This window comes from Nycticebus coucang, chromosome 4 (genome assembly GCF_027406575.1).
Source record: "Nycticebus coucang isolate mNycCou1 chromosome 4, mNycCou1.pri, whole genome shotgun sequence".
Taxonomy (NCBI): Eukaryota; Metazoa; Chordata; class Mammalia; order Primates; family Lorisidae; genus Nycticebus; species Nycticebus coucang.
The window spans coordinates 49,041,874-49,062,077 of NC_069783.1; the positions used below are offsets into that span (position 1 = coordinate 49,041,874).

At 34.5% G+C, this 20,204-nt stretch overlaps 1 protein-coding gene across 17 annotated transcripts in view; it reads right to left on the bottom strand.

Moving 5' to 3' along the window:
- Positions 1 to 20,204, bottom strand: part of NRXN1 (neurexin 1) — a 1,108,798-nt gene that overhangs the window by 594,323 nt on the left and 494,271 nt on the right. For 11 of the 17 annotated variants that reach the window (XM_053587958.1, XM_053587966.1, XM_053587960.1 and 8 more), the window contains one exon: positions 19,691 to 19,717. The exons of the other annotated variants lie outside the window; for them this stretch is intronic. In XM_053587958.1, coding sequence (XP_053443933.1) covers positions 19,691 to 19,717 — 27 coding nt within the window. The remainder of the gene's footprint in view (positions 1 to 19,690; positions 19,718 to 20,204) is intronic. 17 annotated transcript variants of the gene reach the window in all.

Consider the following 20,204-nt stretch of genomic DNA (forward strand, 5'->3'; position numbering starts at 1 on the left):
ATTTGCTAAAATATTCACCTTCTGGTAATCTCAACCTCCCTCTCCATAAACTGCAGAAACAATCTAGCTGATCTCTATGCTTCCTTTAAAATTTCACATTCTCAAAGACTTCTATAATACATAGAACTGTTAAAGAAAGATGGCTTAACTACAGACAATTTGAATTTGAGAGAATTTTGCCTCATGCCAAAATTTTAATAGCAAAGTTATAGTCACTTCAAGCTATGAATGAACTGAATTCCTTTTGGAATTTCCTTTTTCTTCAGGAACATGAAAACATGTCTCAAACGTATTAACATTTTTCTCCCAGCATTAAGGTGATTGTTATCGACTAAATGTTTTTGTCCTGCCCTGAATTTATACATTGAATTTCTAATGCCTAATATTATGGTATTAGGAGGTGGAGCCTTTGAAAGCTAATTAGATGTAGAGGAGGGTGGAAGCTCATGTTGGAACTGGTGTCCTGATAAAAAGAGGAAGAAACACCAGAGCTTTCTCTCTGCCATGGGAGGTACATGGAGAAGGCGGCCTCCACAAGGCAGGTAGTGGGTACTCACCAAGAACCAAAGCTGCTAATCCCTTGAACTTGGATTTCCCAGCCTTCTAGAACTGTGAGGACTGTGTGGAAAAAAGTCCATTGCTGGCATTTTGTTATAACAGCCTGAGCAGACTGAGACAGGGAACAATGTTTTAAAGACGTTTAAGAAAGTCCATAAGACTTTCTTTTTTAAAGACATAATTTCTTACATTTTGTGAGGAATTACGGTTTTATATGTGATTTTACACTTGATTCTTATTATAGCCACAAAGGTATTATTTTTTTCTTTTTATATGATGGAAGCAGATGTGGAAAGGCTGAGTAAACTATTCAATGTTTCAGAAATGATAAGAAGTGAAGACTGAACTTTTGAGATCTTCCATCTCCACAAAAACATCCTCTTCATGGAAAATGATCTCCAGGTACTAAAAGAGAGGTGAAATGTGGCGGAAATGTCCACAGCTAATGTTTTATAAGACCAGGTCAAAATTCAACTCTGCAGGCTAATGTTATTTTAAAGATTTTAGAATTAGAAGGGACATGAGAATGGTAGAAGTTCACTAAGCCATCTCCAAACAAAGCACGTGAGCTCCGAAGAGATGAGATGACATCCTCATGGTTACTATACAAGAGTCCAGGTCTCTAGACTCTTAGTCCACCAAACTAAAAAAAAATAATAATAATTCTTCTTGTCCTTAAATGAACTTCTGAAAAAACATCAAAATCTGAGTCTATGATTTGATGATTAACTGCTATTTGCTCTGCGTCAAAGGTAAAAGCCAAGCATGGAAAAGAGTGTAAGTTTCTTTCAATAGAGTTTAATCTAAGATAAAGTGTAATTGTTTCCTGGTTGTTGATAGTCACTGGATTTGCTGTTGACTTTGTAGCTAAAACTTATTTTTTATTTATTTATTTTTGGCCAGGTCCTGGTTTGAACCCACCACTCTGGTATATGGGGCTCGCGCCCTTACTCCTTGAGCCACAGGCACCACCTATAGCTAAAATTTATAAATAACAGATGGAAGCAGAAACAAAGCTCTCTTCTCCTCCCCTCCCTCAACTCTTCTCTAAGAGATTAAGTTTCACTATGGTGTCCAGGGCTGGCCTTGATCTCCTGGGCTCCAGGGATCCTCCCAGCGCAACTGGGAATGGAGACACTCACCACTGTACCTGGCTCATTTTTGTCTCTCTTAATTCAGTTCAAGTCAATTGTTCCTCCATAACCCACCCTTCCATAAATTACAAGTATTTCTAAGCTTTAGCCCTAACCAAGATTGGAATAACCCCAACTTGAGGCACTCTCTCTCTCTCTCAGCATTTTAAAGACAGTAGCTCTGTTTGGCCAAATAAGTAATAACATTTCCTAATCACTATTCCTCTCCCTTTTCACATTGATGTGGAGCTTAGGTATGTCCTGCTTCAGTTTGGAGTTTTTCACTATGGAGGGAGTAGAGAGGAAACTGAATTTTTTTGTTCCCAGTCCGTGATCAACTACCCTGTTTCCCTGAAAATAAGACATCCTCCGAAAATAAGACCTACTTACAGGAAAGATAAGACGTCCCCTGAAAATAAGACCTAGCGTATCTTTGGGAGCACACCTTAAAATAAGACACTGTCTTATTTTCGGGGAAACAGGGTACTTACGTCACCTTAAGCAAGGCATTTATCTTTCCTGTTCCTATTTTTATCTGTAAAATGAGGGTGCTGGATAAAAGCATATTAATAAACACTCTCTTATAGCCAAACTTTAAAAGTCTGTCATTCGTTGGAAGAGCAGAACCACTTGGAGCTACATGAGTGAAATATTGTAGTGAAATTCTCTAAATTATAAGATTTTAATTATTATTGTTATTATGAATGTAATTACTTTTGTTTTGACATGTGTGGGCAAATGTCAGAAAGAGCTGCAGAGACGCTATTCTACCAAATGAATTACCAAATGAATCCAGAAGGTCAATATTGATTGGCACTAGAAAATGTGGTTATTCCTTTACTTAGTCAAAATTTAACTGTGAAAACTGTGCTTTGTTATCTTGATGTTCCTCGCCAAATATGGTACCAAATAATCAATTCCTGATCAGGCGGGAGCAGGAGCTGTTATGTTTTGTGTGCCAGGGCACCCTTTGCTTTACAGACTTGTTCACACAGGACACTACATCACACACCTGAACCTTTTGTGGTGAAATACTGAGGTGATCTTTAAGAAACTTATTTTTTTTTTATTTATAGTAAATTATTCTCTCACCTGTTCAAAGAACAGGCCAGGGAAGGATGTATAAAAGACTCTGACTCGGTATTTCTCTGAGCTTGCCTTACTCAGGACGAGTCCGGTTATGCAGTGTGAAAATCCAGGAGCTACACTGGGGTAGGGTTTTATCACTATCTTTAAATCAGTGAAATTATTTTTTTTCCACAAGTAATACTGCATAAAGAATATGAAAAACACATTACAGAGGAGTTGACCTGCTTATACAGAAGCAGCCTAACTCAGCCCATGAGGAACCTTCCGGAACCCCTGGACTCAACGATCTTTGTAAGTCACTCACATAAGAGGCTTATTGAGAAAAAGGATGACCCTCTTCATCAAAATCTCCTAAAGGCTTTTACAAATCATTTTCAAATAATCCTTCACATATAAAATTACATTGCACTTTTAAAAAAGGATTATGTAGGTTGTCATGAATTAAAAACTATTTCTCCAGGATATTATTTCTTAGTGCATCAAACTCCACAGGCATTCAAAGGTACCAGTTTTTGTCTGTCTGCATTATCATCCCTCCAGCAATCTCTTAATTACAAAGTCTAAAATCATGGACTTGTCCTGAAGATTTGGTAGTCCTTTTCCTTTTATGTCATATGAGTTACACATCAGATTGCCCTACCTTATTTTGCATCATGGAGCCAACATTCAGGATTTATGCTGTGTTTCATTTAAACAACTTGAATCTTTTCTTTCTATTTTTAAATTTGGTTATTGGCTTTCCTCCCCAATTAATTATTTTAAAATTATTTTTGTTAATCATTTTAAATTGTATTTGAGAGTATGGGGGCATAAATTAATAAGTGAATTTATTTAACCAAGAAAAGAACAGCTTACAAGGGATGAATGTCTAAGTGATCCAACTCTTTTATTTCACATATGAGAGCTTAGCTGCTTTGGCTTAGTTATGGGCAGGTTGAGGCTAATACCTGGGCCTCTGATTCATTCAGGTTTTTCTAACACGTATCACCTGTCTGCCCCAAATCAGAAAGGTGAACATTCTTTGATCTCTGTATACAGTATCATTCTCTATTTTTTTGTATTTATAAATGTACAATACTTTGTTCATTTTAAAGAGACATTCCTGCTTTGGTAGCAGAATTAGTGCAACTCACAAACAACTTTATTGCCATTTGGCAGTAAAGCTTAACAAGCAGTGTTGAAAAGGTGTGTTTTTATAAATACTCCTCACATCTGGCTCAAATGTAGATTCTCACATATTTCAAGGGAGATCTGCATAGATGGTAAAAACAACCACCAAAAAAATCTCTTGAACTTGGGTGAAAATCATACCAACATAAATTCAAAAGCAGGTTTTGCATTTTCTGGTTGATTAGTTTTGGAAGAGTTAGTTAGCTTCTGGAGTTTCCCTTCCATCATCTGTAAATGTTAAAAAACAGTATGTATTTTATAAAATAAACTGTCGCGAGAACTAAAGGAAATAACAAATCTAATGTGTTAGTTAAGTGCCTAGCACTTTGCGTGATCTCAAAAAATACTAATTTTTCCTTGCTTTTTATGGGTAAATAAGGTAAAGAACAGTATGAGTTTTAAAAATTATCAAGGGATCTACCATTCAAAAAGGCTGACAGTTGAAGTTACTATATGTTACATATAAAAATGTGTATTGAAAAGCCTATACTCAGTTTTACTTAAACAGGCATACCAGACAGCATAATCTTTTGAAAGTAGGCCACCAAAAGCCAAATTGTTTAGTGGAGTTGCCATCTTAACATGAGATTTCATAGTATTTGCTTTTGATTATTGAGTTTGCAAAACATTCACCACAAATACGAAAATGAGTGCAAAGAGTATGCACACAGGAACCTGATAATGGTCAATAAAGACCTGCTTAGTCCGGGCGCGGTGGCTCATGCCTGTAATCTCAGCACTCTGAGAGGCAGAGGCAGGTGGATTGCTTGAGCTTATGAGTTGGAGACCAACCTGAACAAGAGCGAGACCCTGTCTTTACTAAAAATAGAAAAAACTTAGGCAAGAGGATCGCTTGAGCCCAAGAGTTGGAGGTTGCTATGACCTATGATGATGCCATGGCACTCTACCCAGGGCGACAGCTTGAGACTTTGTCTAAAAATAAATAAATAAATAAACAAATAAACACTTCCTTAAACTTCTTGAGTTAAAATACTATGGACATGATACTAATTTTGGATCCTATTTTGTAGGAACGCTTACCTGCCAATGTTCTGTAAAGGACTTACACTGGTTTGTGAATGTGATTAGAAAATGTAGTGAAAAGCAATAGAAAAGGATAAAACAAAAGTTTTGAAATATTTGAGGCAATGAAAGCAAAGACATCTCTTATTTGCGAAACTTGGTAAATGTAGAATGTAAATGTTTTGGCACAGTAACTGAGATAACGCCAGAAAGGCTATGTTAACCACTGTGATAAAAATGTGTCAAATGGTTTATGAAACGAGTGTATGATGCCCCATGATCATATCAATGTATACAGTTATGATTTAATAAAAAAAAAAAAAAGAAACTAGCAAACGCCTCTGAAACTGAAAGACAGATATCGCTAAATAGAAAGCTGTTAAAACTAATTGCATACCAGTTGTACTTGGTTAGACCATGTCATGAGCTGAAACTACTAGTACATACCCTTTAGGTAGCTATCGCCCTCTAGGGGTAGATGTATTTTATTTTAAAGATGCTGTTGCAGTCACGTAAATGAAACATCTTTTATCAGGTACCTAGACTCTTAGTACAGTTCAAACCAACTGATTCTGGACTTTGTCTCAAACGTCAAATGTATTTTCTGTTTTATAATTCTACCTAGTAATTTCAGTGGTTAATCTGAATTAATTATTGAACTGCCTAGATGATAGGTAGGTAGGAATCTTTAAAAAAAAAAAAAAGCTAGCATTGCCTTACTCATATAAATTGGTTCTATACTTATACATGACTGTTTAATTTTTTTATATCATTAAATCAGTGATTGAATAAGGAAGAAAAGTTACAGTACCAGAGCATCTTATAATTATGAAATTTTAAAACTAAATAGTTCATATTGTATATCTAGTTCATCCCACTTAACTACTCACTCATTCCATTCACTCTAGGGTGTAGGATGTATGGAATCCATATGGGATCAGTTTAGTTTAAACTTTATTTTGTGCCAAACACCAATAGGCACTGGGAATGCCTTACTTAGAGTCTAAAGAGCTTACATCCCAATAATTTAAGGATCAAAACATTTAGGGCCAGAAAGCAAATATAGTATGCTTTGTAGGCCATGTTGTTGCCACTGCAATTACTCCACTTTGCTATTATGGTATGAAAGCAGCCATAAGTATAGATGTAAACAAGTGGGTATGGCTGTGTTTCAATAAAACTTTATTAAAACAGGGACCTAGCTTGTGGATTGTAATTATAGCTTTCAAGCTCCATAAAATTCACACAAATAAACAGATAATTAAAAACACCCTTTTCTGTTACCTTGTACATTGCTTATTAAAGAAGTGTTATAATGGAAAAAAATCTTGAGTTTAAGAGTCAAGGAACTTGAGTGTTAGATTCCATATGGCCAGTAACTGCAACAGAACATCAATTATGCTATAATTTGTCTAACTCCTACTGTTCTTTATCTTAGTTTTCTTACAAAAGAACAAAAACTATAAGCAATTTTAAAAGGCTTCAAATAACAAAAAATAAAAATAAATTAAGAGGCTTTAAATGATATAAATTGATTGCAGAGTTCCTCCACTTCTAAAATTAAGATGCATTAACCTTTCTTTGTATATTTAGAAGACTTCATTAAAAAGCTGTGTGTGTGTATGTAAAATTAGGTTTCTACCTATGTCAACTTTTCTAGGTGCTGAAAAGTTTTATTTGGCCATTGACTTTGAGAACAATAACCTCTGGTAGGAGACAGGACCCTGTGGGAAGCTGAAAACAAGCCTTGTCACTGTGACAGTGATAAGAAGAGAGAAAAGCCCAGGAAACAGAAGCAAAAGCTCTCACTGCTTGACGCCTGAGTCATGGTTCCTGGCAGCAACACTTCCTACCTGTAAATGACAAGAAGATGTGTTTCTCAGGCTGTAATTATGACATTCCCAGCCTGCTATTTGACTTTGCTATTCCTTTCTGGCTTTAAAATAATTACTTTAAAATAATTTGACCTCTGTTTAAAAAAAAAATTCAAAGGACAGTATGTCTTCATTAAATATTTCCATTTTACCTTTCTCAGCTTCTAGATACTGAGCTGGTAGTGAAATCCTTTTGTTTATATTTTTCACATGAATCATAAAGTTTAATTACAAATTAAAATTAGATCTGTCAGTGACACTTCCAGACCCTTCTTTTGCTATGTCTTAACCTTACTGGGGGCAAATCAACCTACAGAATGAAAATGTGGGGCCCTTGTTCTAAGTTAAGGATCTCAATGGCAGCAGAAGAGCATTAACCCAAGCACAAGGCTTTCAGCACAGGGCGTGGGGGACTAGTAACTTACATGCTTTTGAAAACAGTCTTAATTTGGAGTGTAAATTTTGTACTTATTTATTTTTGAAGTTTTTTGTTTGTTTGTTTTGTTTTTTAGTAAGCTCTATATTCAGGAATGCACAAAGCTGGAGGCAAGATCCTTTATTTAGCCACATACCAGGCACAGGTGAGTCACCTTCTCCATACCATCTGCGTAAATGACATGGCCTCTGGGGTAGCAGAGAAGCTGTCTCTGGCCTGTCTTGCCGGCCAGGCCTGACATCAATCACAAATTGGACTTCATAACAGAGCAGTCGCCATAGGAACCAGGAGGCTAAACTACCTGCGGCGCCATGTGACTCTTCCTCCCCTCTCCCTCCTCCTGCCCTCATCAGTTTAGCCAAGGATGTATCCTTGAGAACTATTCGGAATGTCTTTATAAAAAGCTATTTGAACAGTCTTAAAGACATGCATTTCTTTATATTAAAATATGTTAGAAAATACTCATTCCCAATTAAAAACTACTTTGAGCAAATAATATAAAGTCAGACATCAAGCTTAGAGATGTTTGTTTTTTTTAAATAAATACTAAAACGAGACATACATGAATTTTTAAAAATCCACCAAAGAGGATGGCGCCTGTGGCTCAAAGGGGTAGGTGCTGGCCCCACATGCCGGAGGTGGTGGGTTCAAACCCAACACTGGCCAAAAGAAAAAAAAAATCCACCAAAGAAATAAAATAACGCTGACTGATGGTACTGGATTCATTTTTGTTGGATTATTTAAATTATTCCTCTTCTTCTTCTTCTTCTTCTTCTTCTTTTTTAACATTCCAAGTGTGAATATATTGCTCTGATGCATGTGGTCTGGACTTCTGGACTTAGAGACTGTCTGGGTTTTTATCCTATTTCCACAAGTTACTAGCTTCAGCAAACAACTTATTTTTTCTGCGCCTCAGAATTATCATCTGTATAATAAGCTCATAATAGAAATGCTTAACAATATTAATGGAATTGATGGATTTTAATCACTTCAAACATCTAAGTTTGCTAAGTTTATTCTTAGTTCTCAAGATAACAAGGATAATAGTAACTATTATCAGTATTATATTGTCATTATTATCATTATCTTGTCCTCAATGGATTCAAAGTCTCACAGAAATACCCTGCATCCTATAGCTCAATGCTTGAACATAAGAGCCATGCACTAACTATTTATTGAATGGGTTTATTTGTTTAGATTTTGTGGAGTATTTTGGATAGGAGATTAAATATCTCCTGATATTAAATTAGTCTAAATAGTTAATGAAAAATAACTCCATCAAATCTTTTTTCTTCATCCACATGTAGTTTTACTGGGTAATATAATAGTTCTGTATGTTTTTCTTCAGCAACTCTTAATGTCTCCATTCCCTAAGAAATATCAATAAACAGAAACATCCATACTCTTGTTTTCATATTAGCAGCAGGGAATCTTAGCTGTCTGGATAATTATTTGGACAGATTTTTTTCTCAATTCCATTGAAAACTTAAGGTTGCATATAGCCTAGGAGAGTAAATGACCCAAGACCAGAAATCAGTAACTTTTTTGGGGGGGTGGGTGGGAGCTTTTGGCCAGGGCTGGGTTTGAACCCGCCACCTCTGGTATATGGGGCCGGCGCCCCCATAGGGGCCGCCCAAGAAATCAATAACTTTTAAATGCAAAGGGAATAGTTGGCTTGAATGGACAAACTTTAGGTTTAATGAGTAAATAATTATCAGAAAACATACATCTTGTCTGTAAGCGGATCTGATGTTGGAGAACTGTTGTAAACACCCTACAGGGATTCTCCTGCCATTTTCTTAAATTATACCGACTATATTATATTATCTACATAGATAATAAATTCCAGTATTTATATATGCCTCACCTCCACCTCCATGTCTGGCTAAGTGTCATAGTATTTGTATAATACCAGTATATATATATATACGTCTCATCTCCAGTATTCCACTATTTGTATATGCCTCACCTCCAGCTCCATTTCTGGCTAAATGTCATAATTCTAGACAAATGAATAGATAGGGTTTAAATTATCTACAGAGAAACTTTTAACCTCTATAGATTTGACATTGATTGTACCCATTTATGACAGACCAGTATAAATATCTAATGTAAATATTTTTTCAATGCAAAAAACATACATTTTAAGAAATAAAATTTACCTTTTAAGAATATAATTATATTGACAACACAGTAAAATGAACCCAAATTAAATATATTACTAAAAGAATGTTTCCAAAACAGCTATCTTTAAATCTAATCTAGCTCAAATAGCAAGTTTAAGACACAGCATAATAAAATAAGCCTAATACAAATAAAAGTTAAAATTTGGACTGTGATTTTATTTTTTTTTAAAGTCATTTCCCAGGAATGCTTATCACATAATCGGATAGCTAGCAGGTAAAAATAAGTACCAAAACATTAAATGTGCTTTTAACTAAGCATTATAAACTGAAAGTGTAGCCAATTGTTCATGTAGCATGAAAGAAAAGGATTCTAGTGACTTATATTAATACTTATTTAAACGTATCTTATATAAGGCACACACAGTGGCAAGTTGTCTGAATGTGAAAAATTAAAAAGTTACGAGTGCCGAGCATTTGGATATTTACAAAATTTAAATTGATATTGCATAAGTAAAGCCGTGGTTTATACTCACACATGCAAAATTATCTAATTAAATGTATCATTCTCTGTCTTAATAAACTATTATATAACAATAGTTTCAGAGTCTCTTTTCATGAGGTCGAGAGTAATACAGATTTTTTCCCGTAATTCAAAGATAATGGCTTCACCTGGTTTTACTCTCCATATCTTATTAATATGAACATAGTTGAGTATAACTGAGTATGAGATCGAATTCACAAAATTTAGTTCACCCTTAATATTTTGGGGATATTCTAGTACAACCTTTTCCCAAAAGTAAGAAGAGTATTAGAAAAAAGTAAACCCAAGTTTTTGCTTTTATTAATTTTAAAAGATTTTCTCATCCTTTCTTCTCACTGGGAAATAAGAATGCTTGACAATCCATTTCTCACCATTTATTGTGAACACTACAGACCTATTTGCTTAAAGAAAACACATTCTAAGAAAAGTAACAGGGAGCATCTTATCTATAGACTTGTTTTGATATTGTGTTTCTTTCTTCAATGATTACTCCAATAAAGGCTGGGGACAAACTGTAAAAGACAACGCATTCATAAAAATTAGAACTATAATATAAATTTTTGTCCAAGTATTGATGTAAGGATTTACTGAATCTTTCATTTGAATTTTACTGTTGCCTTGACAGCACTGGCAGCTGTTTCCTCTCATCGCCATCGGTTTAGTTATGAGGCTAACTTTTAGTCACTCGCTTGAGGGCTACGATTCTATTTGACCGTTTATTTCAGTAATCAGAAAAATATTGGAATTAGTTCTTTGAAGTTGTCTTTGGATCCAAGTTTTCTGAAAGGAACAGCTCACCTTACCCTCCAGGAAATGTCCTGAAATGGGGGTGGCCCAGCAACAGCAATGCCTATTAGCAATTATTAAATCTTCAGCCAAATTCACTTGATTTGTCTGAGGAGACAGCACTGGGAGGTTCCGTGGAGCTCGCCAAACAAGCGCTGGAAATAATGGGTTACGACTCAGCGCCTGCTCCTGGTCGGGCTACCTTACTAAGACTGTGTTAGACTTTTCACTCAGCAGCCCACAGCCAAAGACAATAACGCACCAACACATCCAAAAGCACCTCTTCCTTTGTGGCTATTCAAAGCTGGTTTATTTCTCAACATCTTGTTCAAAGATGGTCCCATGCAGTTTTCTTTTGAGAAAACTAAGATCACTGATGAATCATAATAAAATATACTTCTGTGTGTACTTGTCTACTCCTTATTATAACTTCAACTGCTCAGTGACCTGGAATTGCTTTATATCACTTTCACATAAAATTTGATGTAAATTATGGATTATATTTTAAGATACTCTATGCTACCTTCATATAGAGGGCATACTATTTACTATACATTATGAAAATTAAAAAACAGGATCCAAAAACATTTGAATAACATGTTTCTATATATTTAAAGAAGCACATATCTTATAATTCATTATATATTAAGTGCATTTTTTATAAAGTATTATGTGTTGTAAGAGCATTTATGATTTTAATAAAAAAATTTCTATGGAGATTGAAATGATAGGCAACTTTTACATATTGTCTGTTTCCCCTAGCCTCCAAATATGCATATAATTTCTAGTTAGGAACCAAATGTTTTTAAAGACTCATTCTAACTAATCTTGAAGGTCAACATTATGGAAAATTTTAATTGCTAGATGAATTTAGAATGTACACATCATAATACAAATACATGACCCAGTGTAAGCTTAGATAATCTTAAATAATGTTTCAAAACGATTTCAATTATATATTAACAGAACGCTTACTTTTATATATTTTATATTTTTAATTAAAAAAGAAAAATATTGTAGAAAATTTAGAAAGTATAGATAATGAACAAAAAAAAAAGAAACTAAAAATTACCATAATCTCACACAGCACATTCTATAAACATTTTAAGGGAAGCATTATAGAAAAGCAATTTTGCTAAGATCATCCCTTTCTGGTTTCATGACTGATTACTTTAAAAAATAGGAGATACTGATTACTTTTTCACTGCTTATTGGCCAAATTAACTCAATAGATCACACTTTGAGGAATTACTTGATACCAAAATATAATTTCTGTCAATGTAAAATTTCTCAGTTTATTTATTAAACCAAATTTTCAGAAAAAAAGTTGAATTTATAAATATAGGATCTGTTAAAACACTTGAGAAATTTCATATCTATAATGTCTCCTTCAAAATTCTTTAGTGTTCTTACTATTATTTTTGTTATTATCATCATTATCATGGTCTAACTCTATTTTGGTCTGCTCATTTCAACACAGTTGGGTGAATATATCTGTATTTTCAGAGAATATTTGCAATTATTTTAATAAATAATTTTTTCATTTTTGTCTTATTGGGAACTTTTATAATTCCTGGAAAATTTGCCACAGAGATGTGAGTCATGCCACTATGTTATTTTTATAATAATTGGTTTTTAATATTCATATCCCTAAACCTATTTTGTACCCACTGAAATATAAAACATTTCAGAATTCTTCATAGTCTATAGAAATACATGTTTATTTCTGCTGGAAATTTCCTGATTTCAAAGTTAATTGGTTTCACTGTGTATCTGACAATTTAATGAGTGGATTCCACTAGATACCTACACTCTTCATATACACCTTTAAAAGAGAATTGTTAATTCATACCTTAAATTTCTAAAGCAATTTGCACATTTCTAAAGCAATTTTAACTATGATAGTTATCTACAGAAAAAGGCAATGGACTTCACAATTTAATTTATTTCAATAATGCTATGCATAAAATACTTCAAGTCCGTATTTAGACTGATCTCCTGAGAAGGGTGTCGATAGGGTGAAGAATTCTGGTAGTTGTGTGAGTGATGCACTCAAAGTACAAGTAATAATAAATAATCCAGGATAAAGTATAGTAAAAATAATAGTAATTTTAAGATTTTTAGCAGTTTTTACTTCACCTTTGGGAAAATTGTTTTCACAATACATTTTCTATCCATCTTGCTCTCTGCTCTCACTGATAACAAGTGAGAGAACTAGAGAAGAGCTCTGAGCACACAGAACATTTCAATCTCTAAATTCTCTGATGGTCCCAGGCATTTCCCTCCCCCACTGTTTGGATTAAAGAGCCTTACCCACTTCACTTATGTACCCTGTTATCCAGTGATAGGTTGAAGAGACTGCAACCCTCATCAATATATTATGGATCAAGTGAAAACATTTTTAGTGAGACAGCTTAAAGAAAAGGTGCTTGTTTAGAAGGCCTACATAACACTTCGATCCGGCTCAAAGGACAGGTGATTCACTCACCAGTGAGCACCTACCACCAAAGCTGAAATCTGGTGCGTAGCATATGAGATGACCTAATTTGAAATCTCTGCCCAACAGCACAAAGATAAGAATCCACTAGATTCTCCTTATAGGAGTCTGAATTCACAATACATACAGCAACAAGAACAAAAGAAAAGAAAGAGAAAAAAAGAAAAACTGAGAAAAAACTCAAAACAATGATGGAAGTGGTAGATGCACAGGCGTTTGCTATTTCTAACATTGAAACTGAAGAACAGCGTCTGACCAACAGGCTGCAGTCCGCTCTTACATCTGGTGAGGTTTAGTTACAGAAAAGAAAACTCCCTTTTCACAGAAACCACTAAGGGAATAAATGATTCTCCTAGGGCTTTTTAGACTTTTCTGACAATTTCTATCCAGGCAATTGTTATGATGCCAACTCTCAAGAATAAAGAGAACTTCAAGAACTTAGTCAATTCTAATTTGGATTCTTGCATTACTTGGAGCACAATCTTTTGCACTATCTATAAGGGAATGCTTTATTGAATAAATGAAAAATGTGGTTGTAAGATGAATTCTTAACCTGGACAAAAGAGTGATCTTTTAGAACAGTGTGGCATTTTATGTTTGCATATACCAATGAACAGATTGTTCACTAAAATAGCCCCAAGTTGTCTACTGTTCAAGCACTCAAGAGTATTAGTTAATTGCCACTTTATGTAGTCACCTAAATATGCAAGAAATACTGTACGTCTTTTTTTTTTTATAATTCTCACAAGTTTAAATATGTGGATAATTAAAATAGGCTTCCCTTAAATTTTATTCCAATTTTGAAGTTTTTCTGAAGACTCATTGCTATGTGCCAATTCTTTTTGCCTGTTTTAGGTATTGGTCTTTTGTCAGAAGCCTATGGTCTCCTTTTCCATTTTATATGCAATTTCTCTTCAATTTTTGCCAAAAATAATATTTTATAAAATATTTCTTTTCTTCATATGTACTTTCAGCTAAGAAAAACTGAAACAACAAAAACAACAGAACTATTTTCTGTATTTGTACTTTTATCTTTCTTTATTCCTTGGGAAACGTCTGTCCTGGGCAGGTGGACAGCTTGAGTGACTGGCAGGCAATAGTTGAGAGAACTATACAAGGTAAGTGATTGCTGCGTGGGAGCAGAAGCAATAGATTGCCTTTGATGGCTCTTTGGTCCTCAGGCACCAAGCAACTACTCTGACCTGCACACTTATTTCATGTTACCAAGTGCCAGCCCCCAGAAATTTCCTCATATCTTTTAGAGGAGCTTGCCGAATGGCAGCCTGATCAAAGCAATCTAATACAGCTTAAGTGCCACTGGTTGACATTTTGCATTCTTTTATTGCTTTCCATTTTTATCTCCATAAAAAAAATGGTGATAACTGATATCCAGTTGATCTTTTTATTTGGTAATAAAATGATAGTACAAAGATCTTATTATGCACTGCAGACATCCATCAAAGCACATTTTCCAATAATGTACTACTCAGAGCATTTCTTCCCTATATCCAAGTCAAAGTGAGGTTAAGTTCTTGCCCTTAGACTCCCTTCATTTTTAAGACTTGGGAACTGAGCTGCAAATAGAAGTTGAACTTCAACCCTTGATGCTTTGTTCATATTTGTGCTATCTGTAATTTTGTTTTCTTTGAATCTTTAGATAAACCATTTTCTGTGGTAAGTAAAATAATTAGTTGGAAGGTCCGCCTACTAAAATATTTTTTAAACCACAGAAAGTTTTTATTCTTGTAAGAAAACAAAAGGAAAGAGGGTAGGAAAAAGAAACATCAGAAATGGAAAAGGAAGAAGAGGAAATCTTGGTAGGAAGAGCAGCCGGGCAGGAGAAGAAACACAAGGGTAAGGTGCAAAGAAGCAAGCCCAACAAGCCCCAGGGATCACGAGATGATTAAATCCCTTCTCATATGTGGGCAGGAGTGGCCCCAAGTCAAGAAGGACATTCTGTAATCATGTCATTGTTTGGGGGAAAACAAAAGAATAAAACAAAAATATAAACCAAAAACAAGGGCCTCCCCGTATCCACTACATATTTAAAGTAGTTACCTACCTGACAATTAGGATTCACCTATAGTTGATAGGAACAATTTTAGTTTTCCAAAATTCAGTGTATTTAAATCATAAAAGATTATAGCACTAACAATTTTTAAGGTTACTAGAGGAAAGAAAGAAAGAAAAATGAGACTAATCATAATACACTACTAAAAAAGCCAAATTTTAAGAAAAAAAATTATAGAGAAACTCATAGTCTAATGATTTTAGAAGTATTGTTTGAAATTATTGAACACCAAAGTTGAAATGGAGACTATCTTGGTGGCTCAGGGATCGATATCAGGCTGTGCTTTGGCAGATACAATAATGCAAAGCTAAGACCAAAGTCTTGGACAAGACCTTACTGATAAGGCACTGGAAAAAAATCTCAACAACAACAGAAAATTATTTTTGCATTCTTTATAGTCTCTAAAAGACTTATTAAAGTGACTTAATACCTTACAGTAGACTGTAAAATCCTCACCTTTTCATGCAAATAATTCATGTGTTAGTCATAAAAGCACTTTGTTCAGTCTGATTTGAAGTCTCAACAATAATTTGTTCATATTTGTTTTGCATTAGTATAGAATTCTATAATTTTTTTGTGAAAAATTTGTTTTTTTTTTAGTTAATTAAAATAGTTTTTCTACTTTATGTTAAAAGAACATGACTTTCCATTCTTTTCCATCTACTTTTATTAACGTGTCCATCATTGTTTAGGGAAGAAACTGGCTGCATTAAAAGATGGTGTCCCAGGGTGGCGCCTATGGCTCAAAGGAGTAGGGTGCCGGCCCCATATGCTGAAGGTGGTGGGTTCAAACCCAGCCCCAGCCAAAAACTGCAAAAAAAAAAAAAGATAGGGTCCCTTTTAGTAACTTCTGTATAAAATTACTGAACCATGATGGAAGAGACGAGGGTAATCCAGCAGTCCTTTTATTCCCATCCTTGACAACCATGGAGAGCCACAGATAACACACCTCCGGGCTCACCCTGCCATGAATTTTCAAAAACTGACTTAAATCGAATTCTAAGTTGTGGATAACAACCATACTTTAGCCTTGCTGTAATCTAACAAACATCAATGAACTGACATTGGACTGGGGCTCTATGCAGTTAGTATTAGCTTGTAATCTGAAAGATCAAAATCTGTATTGAAATGGCCACTATTCATAGAGATGGCTCTTTTTTAAAAAGTACCCTACCACACATGAAAATAAGTTTTTTATTTCAAAATGAAAGAAGGCTCTTTTCTTCTTTTGAAAGATTCTTGACAGCATTCCCTCTAACGGAAAAGAATGGTGGCAATAAGGAATCTGACAGAGATAGAATTGAGATCTGCCCTTTCTCAGAGGAAACTTCACAAAGGGCTATACCCTACCCTGTCTGTGGAAGATTATTGCTGTATAGAAACAGGAGCGGCTGCCTGTAGTCCCAGCTGCTCGGGAGGCTGAGGCAAGAGAATCGCGTAAGCCCAAGAGCTGTAGGTTGCTGTGAGCTGTGTGAAGCCACAGCACTCTACCGAGGGCGGTACAGTGAGACTCTGTCTCTACAAAAAAAAAAAAAAAAAGAAAGAAACAGGAGCGGCTGAAAAAGATCTGCCACCTTGCAAAGTCACTTTAAATATATGCAATCAGATCTTTTCCCCTCTTCACCTATATTACCCATTCTTCAATATCAAAGTTTGGCTAGTCTGATGCTTATATGTTTTCTTTTCCATACTTGATATGGAAAAGAATTAGAGCAGAGAAATTCTAAGTAAATGTATGGAAATTTTTCTGGGAATTTCCATTCAAATGCATTAGTGTTTAATATGAATTCTCAATGTAAGATAATTATTTACATTATAGTTTGTGTATTTCCTGTGGTAGAATTCTTAAAACGTATCAACTGATGTATACATATTAATCTCGCACTGCAAGCGATGGCTTAGATAAGGTTCAATTTTTAGAGAGAGTGGTGTTATACAGCTGAGATTTAATGGATGTGCATTAGCTTTCTCAATTTCAGGCAAATCTATGGCTCACAGAGTATACACATAATAAATCAGTCTTTCATTAAACTTTGAGTCAAATTGCGATACAGATATTTTTAATTTATTTTTTATTGAGTAGGAGATGCACTCCAGGTAGAAATCTCTACTTATTTTATCACTGATTTAGGATTACATTATTTGATATATAAATGCCTGTCTTTCCCGAGTTGGGTCTGCTTTACAGACCTTTTCTACTACATCTGCACACTATTCCCCAAAAATACAAAGACAAAAGGATATGAAATTGTTACCTGGCCATTCACTGAATGTTCTTTCCCCTGACTACTGTGAAATTAAGGCATTTGCAGTCCGGTTCGAAGTGTGCGTTGAAAACTCACAATCACACATTTAATTCAAGAAATTTAAATGTAACACGTACTCTTCAAAAAGGGAAAAAAATACACTAGCCAGCAAACACCTTTGTCTTCCAGGGTATTATTCTGTGAAATATCCAGAGGAATAAAAAGACTGTCTGTAATACTGGAGTTTCACGACAAAAGCCAAATGAGGGTAACGAGGGTAATTATACTACATACCTTTATAATTTTTAACTTTTTGATGTAGCTATAGGACATAGAATCACATTTTTAGGTTAATTTCCACAAATTGTGCTAGAACTTACATAGTCACTTTTGTAAATTTTAAAATCCAAGCTTTATTATATGCTTTATGTAAATAAAGCAAAAAGAGTACATAAAATAGAGGCCTAGAAAGAAATATTTTCTCCATATGGACATTCTAAGATTCAGGAAGTAACAAGAAAATCTGCAGGTGCATTGACACAAAAATATGGCCTTGGGAGAGAGTATTTGGGGAGTTTTATAGTCCTGCATTTATGCCCCAAAGCTGAAAGCATTCTGGACCATGGTATTAGACCTGCAAAATGTGTATTTCTTTTCAAAAAGTGTGGAAGTAATAGGGTTGCAGAAAAGAAGATATTTACTTGAAAAATTCCATTTGCGTGGAAGATTTAAGAGATCATTTTCAGCAACAATTCTATATGAGATGATTTTTAATGCCTGGCATATCAGTTATAATTTATTGGTTTAATTTTTAATACATCATACTCAATATACATGCAAATATAGCCACTCCATATCACTATTCTTTATAACTTTCAGAACCCAGACTTATCGTTATAAAATTCACCAATGGAAACAAGAGAAGGTTTAAAAAATAGCCAATTTAGACAAAGCTATATGGTGACAAATCTAAGTAAAATAATGAGTCATTACATGTCAATTACCTTTTTAATTGCTGTGATTGAACAGACTTGCAATTTATCTACTTTAAAATAAATATTAAAGTGTATGAACTAAAAATATAAGTTGTTAGATGCACAGTTTTTGAAATAGTATATGTTTTATCATTTTTCAAGTTTAAGACCACCATTCTGTTCCTTGGAGTACTCATTGGCATTTGCAAACACAGCCAATGGTTTGGAGAGCAGACTCCATTCATTCATATTCAGCATCTTCCCAAGGATACAGAAAAGTTGTTTTACTGACTATGACAATGAGAGATTAAAAGTTTGTTAGAATGATTTTATTTAAATAGCTAACACCTATGTTATCATTGAAGGTTTCTTAATGTGATCAGCAAAACCTGGAAAGAAAAACCTAAACATTTCTGTAAGGAAATAAAATAAATTTACTCTTAAGATAATGGTATGGCTCAAAATAAAATCACAGTCCTTGCTTTCTTTCAGCTGGTCTCTAGTCCAAATTCAGATAAAACTCAGTCCATGCATCTGTTCTGACTCATCGTTTGGCATGCAGGTCACAAAGTTGAAGGGTTTTGGTTACTTTTGCAGATACATAATTAGGATGTAAAAATTCATTACATAAATATTCTTAATGTTCAAGGAAGAAAGTTTTAGACAAGTACTTTTCTATAAATATAGAACACAGAAGAATCTATCGCCAATGTAAAATTTTAGTTAAGTGTAGAAGGATTTGATAGTAACTCTCAAAGTAAGAGAAATTAAATATATTTTTTATATAATTGAGTTAAAAATATAAACATAATTAAATAAGACTCACAGTATTTTCTTCTATTTGGTTATGCAGAAAACTACTGCAGTCTAAGATACAGTAAAATACAAATGCCACTTGCAGTACCTGAAGGTCTACAGAGGTGTTTGCACCTTCTGCTACAAACACTTGTCCCCTCTTTTCCCACTTAGCAGTAGGAACTGCAACTCCTCACCTGTATAATTTGAAAATGAATTTTTACAATTCAGATGATGGACTGGTATAGTCAAAAGTAGTTTATGAGTTTCATAAAACCATTTCTCTTTCTCTCTCACTTTTTATTTTTCCCTTGACTAGCTTACATCATAATGGAGGAACAACATTTTAAAAATTTTGAATAGGCACTTACTGGAATTACAGTTAATCCTGATACAATCTAGATGGGGAAGAATAGATGAAAAATGAAAATTTATCCTTCAAGGTAATAGCTGCAGACATCCAATAAAATCACAGTCCACCCTTCCGGGGACAGACACATGCAAATATGGCCACTCCATATCATTATTCTTTATAACTTCTAGAACCCAGATTTATTGTTATAAAATTCACCATTGGAAACAATAAGAGAAGGTTTAAAAAATGGCCAGTTCAAACAAAGCTACATGGTGACAAATCTAAGTGAAATAATGAGTTGTTAAATGTCAAAGATGCTTGGCTTAGACTGGCTGCAACTTTCTCCCCATTTGTGAAAGAACATATCACTGTTTTCAGCAAAATTAAAAAGTGCTCCGTCACAATGGGGTACAGTGCAAGCTCAGCTAGGCTCAGACATCTTGGACCTCCAGAATCTAATATCCCACAAAGGCCAACAGAATCCTTAAAAATTGCATTGGTTGAATGGAGAACAAGTTAAAATCATTCTC